The sequence below is a fragment of the Paramacrobiotus metropolitanus genome, unplaced genomic scaffold, assembly GCF_019649055.1.
Source record: "Paramacrobiotus metropolitanus isolate TYO unplaced genomic scaffold, Prichtersi_v1.0 Parri_scaffold0000052, whole genome shotgun sequence".
NCBI classification, from domain to species: domain Eukaryota; kingdom Metazoa; phylum Tardigrada; class Eutardigrada; order Parachela; family Macrobiotidae; genus Paramacrobiotus; species Paramacrobiotus metropolitanus.
Window position 1 is genome coordinate 267,941 of NW_026570272.1, and position 16,529 is coordinate 284,469.

General features: G+C 42.3%; 3 protein-coding genes across 4 annotated transcripts; 1 reads left to right on the forward strand and 2 right to left on the reverse strand.

Annotated features, from left to right (window-relative positions):
• Nucleotides 1–464: 464 nt before the first annotated feature.
• Nucleotides 465–5,107, reverse strand: LOC129592366 (uridine-cytidine kinase 2-A-like). Of its 2 annotated transcripts, none has more exons than XM_055488381.1 (5): nucleotides 4,616–5,107; nucleotides 3,147–3,547; nucleotides 2,594–2,747; nucleotides 2,010–2,252; nucleotides 465–1,339 (listed from the first exon to the last, which is right to left on the reverse strand). In XM_055488381.1, the coding sequence occupies exons 1-5, from the start codon at nucleotides 4,644–4,646 to the stop codon at nucleotides 972–974; spliced, it is 1,197 nt and encodes a 398-aa protein (XP_055344356.1). In that variant the 5' UTR covers nucleotides 4,647–5,107; the 3' UTR covers nucleotides 465–971. The 2 variants fall into 2 exon arrangements, with proteins under 2 accessions (XP_055344356.1, XP_055344355.1); XM_055488380.1 differs by lacking the exon at nucleotides 4,616–5,107 and adding an exon at nucleotides 3,614–3,821.
• A 542-nt stretch (nucleotides 5,108–5,649) lies between these two features.
• LOC129592376 (box C/D snoRNA protein 1-like) lies at nucleotides 5,650–7,000 on the reverse strand. Its single transcript, XM_055488395.1, has 2 exons — nucleotides 6,529–7,000; nucleotides 5,650–5,966 (listed from the first exon to the last, which is right to left on the reverse strand). The coding sequence occupies exons 1-2, from the start codon at nucleotides 6,998–7,000 to the stop codon at nucleotides 5,650–5,652; spliced, it is 789 nt and encodes a 262-aa protein (XP_055344370.1).
• Nucleotides 7,001–7,766: 766 nt separating this feature from the next.
• On the forward strand, nucleotides 7,767–15,969 carry LOC129592364 (long-chain-fatty-acid--CoA ligase 5-like). Its single transcript, XM_055488379.1, has 14 exons — nucleotides 7,767–8,010; nucleotides 8,707–8,764; nucleotides 8,833–8,979; nucleotides 9,828–9,936; nucleotides 10,541–10,608; nucleotides 10,669–10,836; nucleotides 10,902–10,935; nucleotides 11,067–11,239; nucleotides 11,588–11,746; nucleotides 11,807–11,889; nucleotides 12,394–12,757; nucleotides 13,722–14,000; nucleotides 14,514–14,828; nucleotides 15,429–15,969. The coding sequence occupies exons 2-14, from the start codon at nucleotides 8,762–8,764 to the stop codon at nucleotides 15,573–15,575; spliced, it is 2,049 nt and encodes a 682-aa protein (XP_055344354.1). The 5' UTR covers nucleotides 7,767–8,010; nucleotides 8,707–8,761; the 3' UTR covers nucleotides 15,576–15,969.
• The last annotated feature ends 560 nt before the right edge of the window (nucleotides 15,970–16,529 follow it).

Genomic DNA, 16,529 nt, shown 5'->3' on the forward strand with positions numbered 1-16,529 from the left:
ACTGTAATTCATGGTAAGCGGTTAATTTTTAACTAATTTAATTAATAATAAATTCAGTAATTAATTAGAATAGATTTTATAAATGACGAAGTAGGTGTCAAGTGTAATTTTGCCGATTACAGCCTATTAAAAGAAAACAATTACAGGAATTAGGTTATTTTCTTTACCAAAATTATTATTTTCTGTACTAAAAGAAACTGAAGTTACTACTCTAAAATTCTGAAATTAATCTGCCAAAGAAAAACAATTATTTTCTTTTTTTATTAATAAATATCCACAAAAAACTCCATTCTCTCATTGTAATCCTAATAGAAATAATGATCAGTGCGGCATGATTTCTACCGTGTATAATGCGTCGAAAAAAATTGTTTTTTTACGAGTTTGATCTTCAAACCAGCAAACTGACCTTTCGGCGATGACGTATCAGATATTGTAATTATTAATGCGACGACCGGAAGCAATACTTCGTATTATTGGATGAATTCCACGTTTATTCGCGTATTACACTGACACAGATATTACAGTAGTATTAATAATAAAATTGCATGATTTTATATTACAAGGTAAGTAAAGAAAACAAGTGATTCGTCCACAGTTGCAACCGGCCTCGCCGGCGCCGTTCCCGACTCGCTTCGCCCTCGATCACATCACATCGCGCTTCTCCACACGTACTCACATCTCCGCCAACAAATGCAACAACCCCACCTTCCCGACCACGCCCACCCCCAAGGAATAACTTAAGTCTCCGCTTCTCCGCCGCTAAATCTTCCGCATGCAAAAAAAACCATCAACTTCCGGCTGGCGTTAAAAACACGGGTTAATACCAGTAAAAAAAACGGCTGGTTAAATTCTGATTCGGGGGAAAAGGATTGTCGTTTAGTAAAAAAAACAACATGAGCCGGAAGATTCTCGAAAGCCAAAAAAAAAACTGCACATAAACGGGCAATTTCTCCATGCACAGGCCGATGTTTTTAGACGCGTCCGGCGGCCTTTTTCGCGTAGGCCTGCTCCTGGCCGTTGTCCTGCTGCAGCTGCAGGATGCGCGTCTTCTCGGCCAATCCGTTGGGCAGCGCCGTCTCCGGCGTGAGCGGCGGCTCGGCCTCCTCCGACGCCCGGCGCGGACTGCCGTTCTCCGAGGCGGCCAGCGGGAGGAGGTGCTCGCGGATGTGCTGCACGATGAGATTGATGGCCACCTCGTTCTCGGCGCCGCGCGGAATGATCACGTCGGCGTACTTCTTCGTGGGTTGGCAGAACTCCTCGAAGGCCGGCTTGACGAAGAGCGTGTACTGGTGGATCACCGAGGGCAGGTCCCGGCCGCGCTCGGCGATATCCCGCACCACTGCGCAACCATCACCACATCATCCAACAATTATTCGGAATTTTTCCCAAATTTAAATCTCAACTTACGAATTATTTTCTCAATTTTTTCCTTAATTAAGGGATTATTTTAATTTTTTTCTGATTCTATTTTTAAATTATCAGTTCAACAGTCATTTCTGCAGTTTGCTGTTTGTTCCTTTAGCAGTCATCAAATTTTCTCCCTTTAATTATGAAGATTATTTTCCTGAACTATTTTGTAATTATTGCCTTCAAATTAGGGATTATTTTCCGCAATTTTTTTATAAATTTGTTTCCCGTTAAACTACCAAATGAAAAGCTACTGCCTCAATTCAACTGCAGTTAAACGATTGCTTTCATGAATAAGTTAATCATTTTATTTTCCATTTAAATCATATTTTGATGATCCACTTCATTTTTTAAAATTTTTTTCAAAATTGCTTTCAAATTCAAATTTAATCATCAATTTTTTTGTTCTTAAATTACCAACAGCAATTTTCACTGCGTTTACAATTCAATATCGCTTTTAATTATTAATTAACAGATTTTCCATATTTTTGCATTTTCTTTCAGTTTTAAATTACAAGATTATTTTCAGAATTTCCGCAGAATTATTTGCTTTTTAATCATCATTTTTGATAATATTGTTTTGTTAAATTCTGATGACGTACCGCGGCGTGCCAGACGCGTGTCGGCGTCGATGTCGACGAAGAGCTTGAGCTGGAACATGTTGCGGAGTTCGGGGAAGTAGAAGACGAGGATGCCCTCGAAGAGCAGCACGTCGGCCGGGCAGACGCGCACGCACTCGCCGGGCCGCCGCGAGTGCGTCACGAAGTCGTACACGGGGATCTCCGCCACCTGGTTCGACAGAATCGTCCGCATCGTCTGCAGAATTAGCGGGTAGTCCAGCGCATCTGCATCCGCAAACACACCCATTTATTCTCCAATTTAAACGCATTAAACACCATTTTTTATTCTATTTTACAGCTTATACAGGAAACAATCAGTATCCGCTTGATCTCACTTTGGCCGAAAATTATTGCCTTAATGTCAAAATTACGCCAAAACAATCCTCGCATCATTCAAAAATTTTCTCATAATTTTTTATAATAATTTCCGATTTAATTCCTAATTAACGAATTATTTTTCTGAAGTTTTTACAATTATTTTCTTATTAATTATCAGTTAAATCAGCTATTGCCTGAATTGGTCTACGATTATTTACAAAAATATTTAGAAAAATTGCGCGCGATACCTGGATGATCAAAATTAAATTCGCCGATGCGGGCCTGCTCGCGTTCCTCCTTGGAGAGGACACGGTAGAAGCTGTCTGCACTGATGGTTATCACGCGTCCGTGCTCCAAATGGTCCGCGTCCATCTTCTGCATAATTTTGCGGCAGACCGACGTCTACAACAATTACACACGGCTATCACACATCATTTCCCACCAAAAGCCACTCGAGAAAACTCGCGCTACGACCGTATTGTTTTCATTTCTCAAGGTTACAAATCAAAACACTGAAATTTCATCGCTGCTGAAATTAATTACAGCGTATGACGGAACTTCTTCGTTCTTAGCCCGCAGCTTCTTACACGCACAACAGAATCTTCCTACCTTGCGCCGATTTTATTAAAAAATTATTCTGAAATCAAGCGGATACGATCGCAACCTGTACAACGCTGACTAAATGCTACACTAGGGGAACGGTAAACGACCGAATGCGCACAGTTTAGCCAGCAGCACGCTGACACGTTCAACGGCCTCGTCAGCAGCCGACTTCCGCGTCCTGAACTGACCCTCGCTTACCTTGCCCGAGGCCGTCCCGCCGGCGACACCGATCAGGAAGGGTTTCCAGGCCCGCTGCGCCGGGGCGCCGCTGCGGACATCCCCGTTCTCCAGCACACTGCTCTGCCCGTTGTGATGCGCGTGGCCGTTGGCAACGCCGTTGACGGGTGGCGTGGCGTGCTGCGGCGCGGGGCTGGGGGGCAGCACGTGGTGCAGCGCCACCGGCATGTCGTCGGCTTGGCTCTCGTCCAGGTGCAGGCCGTTCATCAAGGCCATCGACGACAGCGACGGCCAGGAGAAGTTGGACGCCGAGGCGGACAGACTGCTGTCGCGGCGGGGACGGATCGCGATGGGATCCGATTCAGCGGCCGGAGCGCAGGCCGAGCAGGAGAAGGAACGCGAATAGTGCGCTCGCTCCAACGCTGCAATCAGCAATAATCCCCCGGTTTAATCACCGTCACACACTGGCTGATCCCCCCCACCAATACCTGCTGAATTCACTGAGCAACCAGAACCCGGGATAGCCACTCGCCAGCCACACGACGGCGACCCCAATTTGTGGAGCGGTATGAAAGGCACTCGCGACAAGAACCACTGAACTAAACCACAACTCAACGTTCTCGTAGACGGTCTATGCAGTTTCAACATGCTGATACGCGCTTTCCGTTGGGTAGCATATCATTGCAACATCAGCGCACTCGACGAATGAAACCGTTAAAACCTGCCTGTCTGGCTGAATTCTCAATGAATGGGCCAATCTCAGACTACGGCGGGCTGACGTCATCTCTCCGGCCCAGTCATGCGCCGTTGTGCGCCGTCTGTACGAGACACAACGCGTACTACAGCAGTGCAGCGGTTGATCGCATTTCGCGCGGGCTGTTTCCCGCTTTATCGCCAATTTCATCAGCGCTCCCGCTTTTTGTTCCACGGTGCTGAATTTATCTCTTACTAGGGATCCTGATGCAATTTCGCAAGTTTTTTCCATTTTTAATTTGCGCATCTTTCTTGCGTGAGACGGGCAGCCGAAATCTCAGAGAAACTTTGAACCGCACTTTACTCTTTAAAACCCTCCATGCACCACTGCAGAGACAGCCGCTGATTAAGGCGCATCTGAGGACAATCCTGTTGTCTGGTTACAGTTCAAGTGAGGTTAAACGGCGAAAAGCCGGCTACAGCGCTAAACAATGCAACGCACCGGCAACCTATACCTCGCTTCCCTGTATCTCACTTAATTAGCCTTGTACAGGTGGTACATGGAAACAACAGGTTGCGCAAATATTAACTACCGTCTGCCTGAATCAATGCAGGAAAATGGGATTAAATTTTGAAAACATGTTTACTCGCTCATATCACAGAATCTCCGAGCAAACAAAGGTGCGAAATGATGTTTAAACACGGTGCAAAAATTAGCAGCGTGTCTCGGAAGAGCCACTCGGAGCAGTCACATGATTTACGCAAGTGTACAAGCTAATTTCCGCGTTGTAACTTACCCTGTCGTTCACTGAGTCCTTGCCGTTCCATTTTGATGAATTAGTCTGATAATCTCTTCGGACGTTTCACAGCCCAAACCAAACAAAAACAACCAAAAAGGGAGCGGTCACGTGAACCAGCAACCCAGATCGGAACTGACGTAGATACCCGATTTCGGCGGAAACATGTGTTTCGTCAGGCGCTCAGTTATCCAAACAGCAGCATTTGCATGACACCCTCTGTGACGCCAGTGACTAATCCAGTTCTATATTACTTCCGGGCACAAAAAATCGCCAACCACGAAAAACCTGATGGCAGTCGGCTTATGTAATCTGGTAGCGCCATATGCTGTGAGAATTAACGGGCGTTCCGCGAAATCAGTGCAAAATAAGTAAATATTGTTCCCCGATGACAGATAGGCTTTGAGTAGCCTTGAAAAATACTGCGTAGTTACCGACGAGTATCGATTTGGGAGAACAGATGGCACGGGAGGGTGAATCATCCCGTGCTCCCACTTTCCGGGATTCTGGAAGCGCAAGTGGCAGTGGAATTGGTAGTCACATTTCACGTTTTATTACGACTGAAATTACAATTTATTTATTTAGTTAGCATTTCCAGCTTTAATTCAAATCATTTTACAAAATATAACCAAACCAGTTTCAGCATTGGCAAATCGCAACAGTTTGAAATAAAAACTTCTGAATTTGTGGAAATAGTTATTTAGAATTTTAGATGATTTTTTCGATGGAAGACTGCAAATGTAAATGGCGATTTGGTGAAAAAAAAGCTACGATAAATAAAACTGTCATTTTTCAATTGCTTTCTTTATTTATTACCAGAAAAAATGTCGTAATCTCTTATCATTCACGCAACCGGCAACACCGAACAGACTTTTTACAATTAATTAAATGTATTTTTTTCTCAAAATAACATGAGAATAATAAACGCGAAAATTGTATTGCAAATACTGGTAAGTGGTAACTTTCCCGGAAATCGGCAGACACGTTCAACAAATCCATTGAAAAAAACTGCGCAAAAATTCCGCGAGATAGGTTTAATTTGCTTCTGTGATTGCGGTGTTTTCTGGTGGTTGTTTGGGCGCAAAGGAGACGTGGAACGTGGGATACTCGACGATGATCTTGCCGCCTAAACACTGGCGCAACCGGCGCTGTCCGTCCAGCGGACAGGACAGATGCTGGGGGCGTGTGTAGGCCGGGTCCAGCTGCAGGACGAAGCGGGGCTGCAGCGCGGGATCGTTCAGCAGGGACACCAACTGGGAGCGCTGCTCTTCCGACAGCGATTTGGCATTGGGAAGGGATTTTAGTAAATCCACCAGCGGGTTGAAATCCGCGGAGCGGTGTTTAAGGATTTCTACACACGCATGAACGCTTAGAAATTGAGAATAACAAGAAAATCTAATGTTGCAGGTTCCAATCATGTTTAATATGATTAAAATAAAAACGGCTGTTCCAGATTAAAATCATATTTGATTTTTATTACAATTTTGCATTTTTGCTTCACAAAAAAATACGGCTGCACAATTTCAGTTTTTAAAACATAAGCATTCATCCGCAATAAGAAAGAAAATTTGGCAACGGAATAAGTACGTAGTATAAACGTTGTAACAACAATTAAAAGAGTATTAATTTTAATATCTTTAATTTTGTTTTACAATAATATTGTACACGGTTCGCCTTAATGCGCATTATGCATACAAAAAAACCTAAAAAAGATCAAAAATTAAAAAAATTCACCAAAACATTTTCTTTCCTTCACTGGCTTCATAATGTGCGATAAATTAGAAAACCAGTCCATAAACGATAAATAAACTAAACAGGAAAATATGTGCATTGGAGGAAACCGAGCAAAAACTCTCAAACGGAAGAAATAAAATTTAAACTAAAAAACCAAAGAAAAATCAACTCCGGCTTACCGATTTGCGTCCCGTTCTGATCCAGCTCCACCAGCCACCTCACCGTCCAGAACATCTTCTTCCCGTGGTAGTACGTCTGGTTCTCCTTCCGCTTGGGGAACCACTCAGCCAGCAGCCGGAGATCGACGCCGCGGCGGTTGGCTTCGAGGACGAGGACCTCCTTGTGCGCCATGGGGTCCACGCTGCGCATGCGTTTGTACGCGCCGCTCGTCACGCGCGCCACATCCTCCAGCAGGGCGATGTCGGAGGAGAGCTGCGGGAGGTCGTAGTCGGTGCGCTTGATGTAGGCCGCGCGATCCCGCCGGCCGGAGCAGCCGTGGCGCTGTTTGTGCGCCTGGCAGCAGGGTAACGAGCAGGTGACGCGGTTACAGCGCGGGCAGCGGTACTTGCCGACGCTCTCCGTGCACTCCTCGCACGGGAACTCGGAGATCTTCGAGGTGGGGGGACTGTAGTTGTCCGTGATAAAATCCATTTTATGCGGAAAAACACAACAGCAACCAGATAGCACAAAGGATTCAATTGGATTATTGGAAAATAAACCGTAAACGAGGAAAAAATGAAAATTTTCAAATTCACGTTTCATCGCGTTGTAGTGGCGTAGTGAGCCGAGCCCCACACTTCCCCTCACAACAGATGCCAGTACAATTTCCACGGAATATTGCACGATTAAAAACGCGAAAGTTATAGCAGAAATCGAAAAGAATGAGTCTATGCGTTAAAATTCCACAAAATTTTCGAATGGTTTGGCGAAAAAAGTGACAACCTATGAACCCAAAGATTAAAAAGACATCAAAATTCTCGGCGCTGTGCAGAGAAAACATCTGGTAGCGGCGTAGCGAGTCAAGCTGCGAGCTGCCCCTCACATCAGCTGGTCATGCTCTCCTATTCAGTCCACTTTGCCGTCAAATTTATCACAGGAATAAAAAAAATTTCATTGAAAATTGACACAGTTTTTTAATTCAATATAAGATGACACGGATAGAGAATTATTCCTGCAACGGGCAGCGGATCAGGAGCATCCCTGCAGCTTACGCTCGTTCTATACTACAATTGTTCACAGTTCGCGATGATTTCCCTGTTTGATAATGGACAACAACCAGAGCGCATACAGAAATCGTTCACTATGCGCCGCGATTAAGTGGTGCAGCTGTTGCGGACGTTCCCCTAATTCTCCTGGCAGGCTGTGATTGGCCCTGGCTGGATTCCAGCGGTAAGAAAGAGCCAAAAAGCAGGCCGTGTTCCAACGTATCGAGAAGTACGGGAAAAAAACTAACGTGGATTGTGAGCTGTGTAAGCTGATGCTTTTTCCTGCATGCAAAAAATGCTCCTCTAGTAAACAGTTGTTGTTTGCTCTTTTCTCTTTTTGTTTGTTGATAAGGCAGAGTTCATATCCTGAGTGTTGCTTTATTTATCATTTGTTCTGAAAATGGCCCGTTGAATCGTTGGGATCAGGGAATCGGAAAGGATTTTCATCGGCAGAAGGTATGCATGTTCTTTGCACTCGTGATCCCTGCAGTTCGCAGCAGTTAGTGATTTTTCCGAAAGTTCTCAGGGCACGAAATTACTCTGGTTTGTAGTTTTTAAATATACTTTTTTTAGTAGCTTTTGCCTTTTGGTTTGAGTTTGAGTGGGGGTGGAAGGCAGAATTAGGCAGTCTCCGAATCACATTTTTTCGTAACTGGATAAACTTGATCATTTCGCCCGAATGTGGCCTGCACAGTTTGCAGCATACTGCGGTAGTGAGTTTTGCGGTGATTAATTATCAAAAATAATGGCAGTATTTATATGAGAGATTTGCATCATTCATGATGACTGCTGCATCCAGGTGCTTGTTAAAAGCAGAGCGGAGCGAGCCGAGGCGCTCAGTCAGCTGTTAAGTGTTGACTGTTTACGCAGTTTTTCGTGTTTTGCTTGCCTGACAGCTGGCATACTATACCTATTTTTAATACTGTAGAACGTATTCCTGTACTGCGCTGGAAATAATTTTTTTTTGTCAAAACATTTATTGGATTATTTTTATATTTTTGTGGGTGCTTTTTTATTTTTTACCGTTTTTATTTTAGTCGTTTGAAGCTGTATTTGTTGGCGGAAATTTGCGGGTTATTAGAAGAAGACAGAAGTGCGAGAAAAACACGGATGCCGTTTGTTGTCTCAATCAAAATATCTGTCTTTTTGCAGGATCGAAAGAGGCCTGTGGCGGGCATCTGTTGGAGAATTATTCTGAGCCGATACGATGGTGAGCATTCGTTGATTAATTACGCGTCCCTTTTCTGTTGGTTGACGTTGAGCGTTGTGTTGCGCTAGACGTTCATCGGGACGGTGCTGACCATCGTGGTCTCGGTGGTAGCGGCGCTGCTCGTCCCGCTCCTCGGCATCTTCGCCTACGACTTCGCCACGCGACCGCAGAAGAAGCGCGCCAAGAACTTCGACTACGACCAGCAGACCGAGGAGGTACAATTCTTCATTAAAACTGACTGATAAGTAGGAGTCGATTTCTTCGTGAGAAAAACCAGCATTTCCGGTGGACAGATTAGCCTGCCGTGTCGCTCGCTGAGTGCATTGGCCTATCTGCCATCGATCCGCCCCGTGTTAAGGTTAAGCAGGCGTGGAATATTCCGCTGCGCTCAATGAGTAGGGCGCGCGAGTGATGCTGTACGCTGCGGGAATATCCCGGCCGTGCAATGAATAGTCAATTATGTACTGGCTATTAACAAATTCGACTTTATTGGGAAAACAATTCATCTACTATCTGTTAATGATTGACAGTCAACGAATAAAAATTTTAAATTTTTCGTTAGAAAAAAAATTGTAGAACAGGAAGTTGTTTAAAAATACTCGTATGGAAATTAAATTATTTACTGGCCACTAATAAGTACGACTTTCGCCGGAAAACGGAATAATTATCGATGTCTGTCTGATAATTGACTGAATAATTAATAGAATAAAAAGGCTGTAATTATTTCTTACGTAGAAGACAACTGTAAAATTGGAAATTATTTTCAAAAATAAATTAAATTATTGCGTGGCCATTAGGCGAATCAATGCGGCTTTTCGTTGGAAAAGCAAATTAATGATCTGCTAAATAAAATGCTAAAAGAATGTGTGTGTTCTTGCTTTTGCAGTGTTGAACATACTGGTATAAACGTGAAACTTGTACAGGATTTAAGAAACCAAAAACCGTACAAACGGGAAATAATTCGGAAAGAGGGAAATAATTTTTGTATTTACCGTGATGCAGAATGCGTTTGTTCAGAGTATAATTGTTCACCGATCCCTGAGGCGGTTGTGCGTGATTGCAGGACGACAGCGGTATACGGCGGCGGCATTTCGCCGGACCCCCGGAGGAGGGCGGCAGTCAGCCGGGCAAGACGCTGTACGAGAACTTCCTCAACGGCGTCAAAGCCTCCAGTAAGTCAAACACTGTCTAAACTGTACTGTACAAGAAATCAACTTGCCGGCAACCGGTTTGTCGGCGCTTTTGGCAAACGATAGCGTAGTGGAGCCGTTACATAATCACGTCAGCAGACGTAAATCCGCGCGCATACATTAGCCGTTGAACGGCGCAATCCGGCGTCGATACTGATAGTCATCTAAGGAAAACAGTTTTGTGCTCAATCTCGCGGCCATCACATGGGTGTGTTGCCAGCCCTGTCATAGCGACGGAAAGGCCGCTGCTGTTTGCGACATAACAGCTTTAAACTAAAGAAAAATAAGTCTGTTAATTTAATCGGTGATTAATCATTAAAATTTAATTTTTTGTTTATTTAATTTTGAATTACTAGTATTTGTGCGATCTTTATCCAGCTTTTCATTGCTGTTTATTATTAAGGTTTTATTATTTTGTTTTAGCAATATTTGCCATTTATTCGGTATTATTTTATTTTGACTGGTCTTTTTAGATTAATTTGAATTGTTGCTTTTATTTTTTTTTAAATATTTTCCATATTCAGTAGAATTATTTCTGTTTTTATTTCTACGATAAATTGTTAATTATGGTGCTTTCTTCTGGCAGATAACGGCCCCTGCCTGGGCTACCGCCCGTCGACGACGGCGCCGTACAAATGGGTGACCTACCAGGAGGTCAGTCGCGTTAAAATACTTTTTCCAACAGCGGGAAAATAACAGTGTTTTGCGGCGCAGGTGCTGGACCGCGCCAAGCGCCTGGGCTCGGGCCTGATCGCTAAAGGTCATCCAGCCGACAACAAGACCTTCGTGGGCATCCAGGCGGCCAACAGTGTGGAGTGGGTGGTCACCGAGCAGGCCGTCAACATGTACTCCATGGTCATCGTGCCGCTCTACGACACGCTGGTATGAAAATCGTTCTTCCCCCGACTTCCGGTTGATTGTAACGGCGGGGTGTGGTTAAATTGCAGGGTGTGGAAGCCTGCAACTACATCATCAATTTCAGTACGTCCACGCATCCTCCATTGACTCGATATTAATTTTAAGAATAATTATAGTTTCTAATGTAAAGTAAATTAATAATAAAAAAATTTTCATAAATAAAAATAATTTTAACGAGTTTTTGGCACTTGTAGTGGACATTGCGGTGGTGGTCGTGGACACGCAGGAGCGCCTGCAGAAGATCATGGAGAATCTGGGCAAACTGAAGCCCCTGAAACGCCTGATCAGCGTCACGCCCTTCAGCGACGATCTGCGCCAGCAGGCGGAGGCCGCCGGCATCGAGCTCCTGCTCTTCAGCGACGTCGAGGTCCGTTTTCTGAAATATTATACTGTAAAAATCGTCAGTTTTAAAACTGAATTTTACTGTGAATTAATTTGAAAATATTTGTGAATTTACCTGCTGATTAAATTAATTGAAAATTTATTTAACTCCGATTTAATTCAGTGGAATTGTTAATTTAATGACTGGTTTAATTTAAATTTTATTTTACTGCCAATTAAATTGAATTTATTGTTAATTACAACTGTTGATTAAATTAATTTAAATTGCTGCAGACTTAAACTGAATTTAATTGGTAATTTAACTGCTGATTAAATTGAATTTAAATTGTATTTAATTGGTAATTAAATGCTGTGTTAAATGGTTAATTTATAGAAACTGGGGCAAGATAAGACGCACGCGCCGGTGCCGCCGAAGCCGAGCGATCTGGCGACCATCTGCTGCACCAGCGGCACCACCGGCGACCCGAAGGGCGTCATGCTAACCCACGAGAACATGATGGCCGAGGCGCTGTATGTCCGCGAAGCGCTACTGGTCAGTTGAATTGTCCGCAGCGAAGAAGTGTGTGATGATGAGCGTGTCGTGTATTTGCAGCCGTTCCAAGTGGACAACGAGCAGGTGGTCATTTCCTACCTGCCGCTGGCGCATCTCTACGAGCGCGTCGTCGAGATGGTCATGTAAGTCGCCGCTGACGTGCAGCGTCGTTAATTTCATTTATTGGCATTTATATTTGATTTTTATTCCCATTTATTTTGATTTTTTAGATTCATTTCCTCCCCCTCATATTTATTTCTTGATTTAATTCGATTTATTTGCCCTTGATAATTTAATTCGGTTTGCGTTGTTTTATATTTTGATTTTCGGCGGAATTCGTTTCGGTTCATTTTATATTTGATTATTATTTAGTTCATTGTGATATTTTAGAAATATATTTTAGTTTGTCCTGATTTATTTTATTTTTTTCTCAATAATTTTACATTTGATTTTCGATTGAAGTAATAAATTTGTGTTCTTATCTGTAGTTGTAATTCGAATTTTTTAGGTTTTCTTTTATTTGAATCCGTTTCATTTATATTTTTGATTTTTAGTTCAGCTTATTTCCGCTGAAATTTGGAATTTAATTTCATGTAATTTTGATTTTTCTGAAATTTATTTGTAATATAATAATTGTTAAATCGTAGCATGATGCACGGGGCGCGCGTGGGCTTCTTCACGGGCGACGTGCGCCGTCTGACGGACGACATCAAGGAGCTGCGTCCCACGCTGGTGCCGGCCGTGCCGCGGGTGTTGGGCCGCATCTACGCGGGCGTGTGGAAGAAGGCCCGCGAGAACTGGATCAGCCGCATCATCCTGCACGTGGCCTACCGCATGAAGAAATTCGAGTTGCTGTACTTTGGCAGCGTCCGCACCGACTCCTTCTGGGACAAGGTGGTCTTCCACAACGTCCGCAAGCAGATGGGCGGCCGTGTCAAGATCATGATGACCGGCTCGGCGCCCATCGAGGGCGAGGTGCTCACCTTCCTCCGCGTCGCCCTCGGCATCCCCGTAAGCGTCATAACGTGATTCCTGGCCGGTCACATTTTTAATACAATTTGGAGATTAAAATTAATTGGCAATTTCCTGGTTTGATTTACCGAATTTTTATTTTAATATGAACATCATTAAAACTATTTTACACTAAAGAATTTCTTTTACTTACGTAGTTTTAAGTTACGAAATTTATTTAATAGCTTAAAATTATTTTTGAACTGCGAAATTTATTTTCATTCAGTTATGTTTTGGGTACCTTGAGTGCACATCATAAGATTTTGAATGACAATAATGATTATGGGTGTTTTTTCAATGTTTAAAATTTAATCATTTTAATTAGTGTAAACCTGTGGAAGCATACCGATATGTGGATTGGCTGTTGCCCATTAAATGCACCATTCAGTTATGAAATTAATTTAATTTAATTCCCTTCTCATGTTAATTGGGACAAATTCTTCATTTGATTGGTACGAGTATCATTGAGCGAAGCTCGTTGTATACATATTGAGAGATTAAATTCACAATTTAATTTATTATCTTGTGAAATTAGTTTTAAATTTGATTTTTGAATTCCGCATACAATTGTTTTAAATTATATGCTATGATTAAACAGTCCGAATTTAAAACGCATTTAAAACGTATTAAAATTTTAAAATTAATTTCTAACTGAAAATTAATGGAAATAAAAATGGCGGAATTTAATTTTGATTATTTGAGTTGACGGGTTTCAGTTTTATTTTGCTTTGAAACGTGAAATATGCTATTTTGTCTTGAATGATCATGAGATTCTAAACAGTTATTAATTAGCCAAATATTTATATAAAGTATTCGGGCACTTCCATCACGTCGTTCTTTTAGAATTACGAAGTTTTTTCAGATTGATTCCAAATTGCAGTCAGTTTTAATTACGGAATTTTTAAATGAAATAAATTGTAAATGACGGAATGGATTGAATAATACATATGTGGGGTGTTTGAAGATCCTGGAGGGTTACGGGCAGACGGAGTGCACGGCGGGCGCGACGCTGAGCGTGATCGGGGACAACACGACGGACCACGTGGGACCGCCGATGCCGGGCGTGGAGGTGAAGCTGGTGGACGTGCCGGACATGGAGTATTACGCCGCAGACGGCCAGGGCGAGATCTGCATCCGCAGCAAGATCAACATGAAGGGCTACTACAAGCTGCAGGACAAGACCGACGAGACGCTCGACCAGGACAACTGGCTCCACACCGGCGACGTCGGCACCTGGACGCCGGTAACTATTCACACATTTCCAAGCTAAATATAGTTGACAAATTCCAAAAGTAACTAATACAAAAAATGTAGAAAAGAATTATAAATACTATACCGCCATAAACTGGTATAAAAGAATAATGACGGAAATAGTAAGTAAATAAAATCGCGGTAAATGCAGGCGAATTCCGCGTTAAATAAACAAGAAAAAATAATTATCGTGACAAATAATTATGCTGTTATTTTTCCTAATAAATAAAAAAAAGGATTCTTGAAAATATTTATCCTGTCATTTACTTTGCACGTTTTTATACTTACTCAATATTTTCTTGGCTAAAATGTATGTTAGAAATAATGGCTGTCATAGTGAATAAATGCCGAATGATACAAATCAAGAATCAGTAAAACAATTAGAATAATAAATTGTAAAAAATATAGAGAAGAATGGCAAAAAGTAAATGGCAATAATAGCAAATGATAATAAAATAATGCAGATAAATTGCAAATATTTGTGTTAATTTATCTTGCGTCGTAGAATGGGTGCTTGAAAGTCGTGGACCGGAAGAAGAATCTGTTTAAGCTGTCGCAGGGCGAGTACATTGCGCCGGAGAAGCTGGAGCAGTCGTTCGGGAAGAGCAAGATCTTCCACCAGGTGTTCGTGGACGGGAACAGTCTGCACTCCTTCCCCGTGGCCATCGTCATCCCCGAGAAGGACCACTTGACCAAGTGGGCGGGGGAGCACGGCCAATCAGCGGGATATGAGGAGCTGCTGAAGAGCAAGGAGGCCAAGCAGTACATCCTCGACGAGTTCAAGCGCATCGCCAAGAAGGACGGCATCAAGTCCTTCGAGGTGCGTGGATTAAATCCGTTGAAAATGTTGTAATCAGCTGTTTTTGTCGTTAATTTTTTAATTATTTTAATAACCTTTTTATTTGATTAATCGATATGAAGGGATATTCGGAAGGAAAGTATTTAACTGATTTAATAGAGAATTTTAATTAGTTGTATGGAACTTCTTCCTGTGGTTGCAGTTTTGTTTTTACAACTTGGATCATTCAGTTTATTATGTCAAACTTTTTTTATACAGCAATAATTTGGCAGATTTATCTTTATTATTATCATCAGTTTTTTGAATTATTTTTGAATTTAATAATTTTGATCAGTCTATTTATGGGAATTAGAACTCTAGCGAAAATTATTGAAGCGATGGAATTTAAATGGCAAACATTTATTAGTATCTTTCTTCGTTGGAAGCTTTCGAAATTACCTTTCAGTTTAAATTTTCAGATTATTCAATAGCTAGCTGATCGTTAAAAAATAAATGACGAGTAATAAGGAAATTATTTCAAAATTCCTAAATATTTTGGCAGTTGAAATTTTTCTTCAATAAATAATAATTGGTAAATTGATTAGTAAATGTGTGTAATTAATGGTTGTGGGTGTGGTGCAGATCCCGCAGGCGGTGGCGCTGCTGAACGATCCGTTCTCGGTGGCCAACGGCTTATTGACGCCGACGCTGAAGGCCAAACGCGAGGCGGTGCGCAAGAAGTACAAGCCGCTGATCGACAGTCTCTACAAGGAGGGCGAGAAGGCCTGAAAAGGACTGACGGAGGGAGCGGGGCAGCTGCGATGTTGTGTTGTTTTCTGGGCTGGTTAGAATCGAAATTTGGTTCGGTAATGGGGAGTGTACGTACAGATACCGTGTGGAGCAGTCTGCGCTTACTCGTATTAATTCACACAATTATTATTCCATTTTTACGTTATAATGTTGCGCTCTTATCTTTTACTTTTCTTACCTGCTTTTGTATCGGTCTTCCAATGGTTAAAGTTTTCGTTACGGACGGCGATAATCGCCGGTTAGGTATATCGTCGCGGCTGTTGTTTGTTGGTGCATTGAATACATCTGAAAAATTCGGACATTTGGATGACATTAATTTTGTCATAACTTTTTAGCATCAACTTTTTTCGGCAAATAAACACCGGATTCGTCGTTCTCGTCACTATCACAGTCAATAAAATAGAAGTATTGGAAAAAATATTTTTTTTATTCTGTGAAAAATTCCAGTTATTTTCCTGTATGATTTTCGTCACGAAAAATGATAATTTAAATTGTAAAAGAAACGTTAGAATCAGAGGGAAAAATACAAAAAAATGACCATCAGCCAGAGCATCGGTCAAACGTTTCAAGCACACAACCGAAGAATCTAGAAAGGGTGTTACCGCCACGGGCGAAAGGTCATCTGTCGCCGAATGGAACGGACTAGCTTCGTTAAAGGGATCCATCCGCATCTGAATCGGCAACCGGGGCTCTTTTCTGCCGTTTCACGTACTTTTTCCGGCTCGGTTTCCAATAGACGCAGCAGCGGATCTTGCGTTGCCGCCAACGCAGCTCCTCCTGATAAGCCGCCTACGGCATCGGGAATTGCGTGACCTTTCGTATTTATTTCTTTTCTTCTTCATTAACTTGAACTTAATCCATGTTTTAAATTTTGCTTCATCGAACGTATAATTTAATTTAATTGAATTTTGTTTTATCAGTGTTACTGTAATT

What these genes read in the sequence shown, in the direction of transcription:
- LOC129592376 (XM_055488395.1), bottom strand. Translation starts at nt 7,000, where the DNA reads ATGGATTTTATCACGGACAACTACAGTCCCCCCACCTCGAAGATCTCC. An exon ending in TCAGAACGGGACGCAAATCG is followed by an intron (nt 5,967 to 6,528) that starts GTAAGCCGGAGT and finishes ATGCGTGTGTAG; the next exon opens with AAATCCTTAAACACCGCTCC.
- LOC129592364 (XM_055488379.1), top strand. An exon ending in ATGTCCGCGAAGCGCTACTG is followed by an intron (nt 11,747 to 11,806) that starts GTCAGTTGAATT and finishes GTGTATTTGCAG; the next exon opens with CCGTTCCAAGTGGACAACGA. An exon ending in GCGTCGCCCTCGGCATCCCC is followed by an intron (nt 12,758 to 13,721) that starts GTAAGCGTCATA and finishes GGGTGTTTGAAG; the next exon opens with ATCCTGGAGGGTTACGGGCA.
- LOC129592366 (XM_055488380.1), bottom strand. Translation starts at nt 3,773, where the DNA reads ATGTTGAAACTGCATAGACCGTCTACGAGAACGTTGAGTTGTGGTTTA. An exon ending in GCGGGACGGCCTCGGGCAAG is followed by an intron (nt 2,748 to 3,146) that starts GTAAGCGAGGGT and finishes TAATTGTTGTAG; the next exon opens with ACGTCGGTCTGCCGCAAAAT. An exon ending in ATTTAATTTTGATCATCCAG is followed by an intron (nt 2,253 to 2,593) that starts GTATCGCGCGCA and finishes TTGCGGATGCAG; the next exon opens with ATGCGCTGGACTACCCGCTA.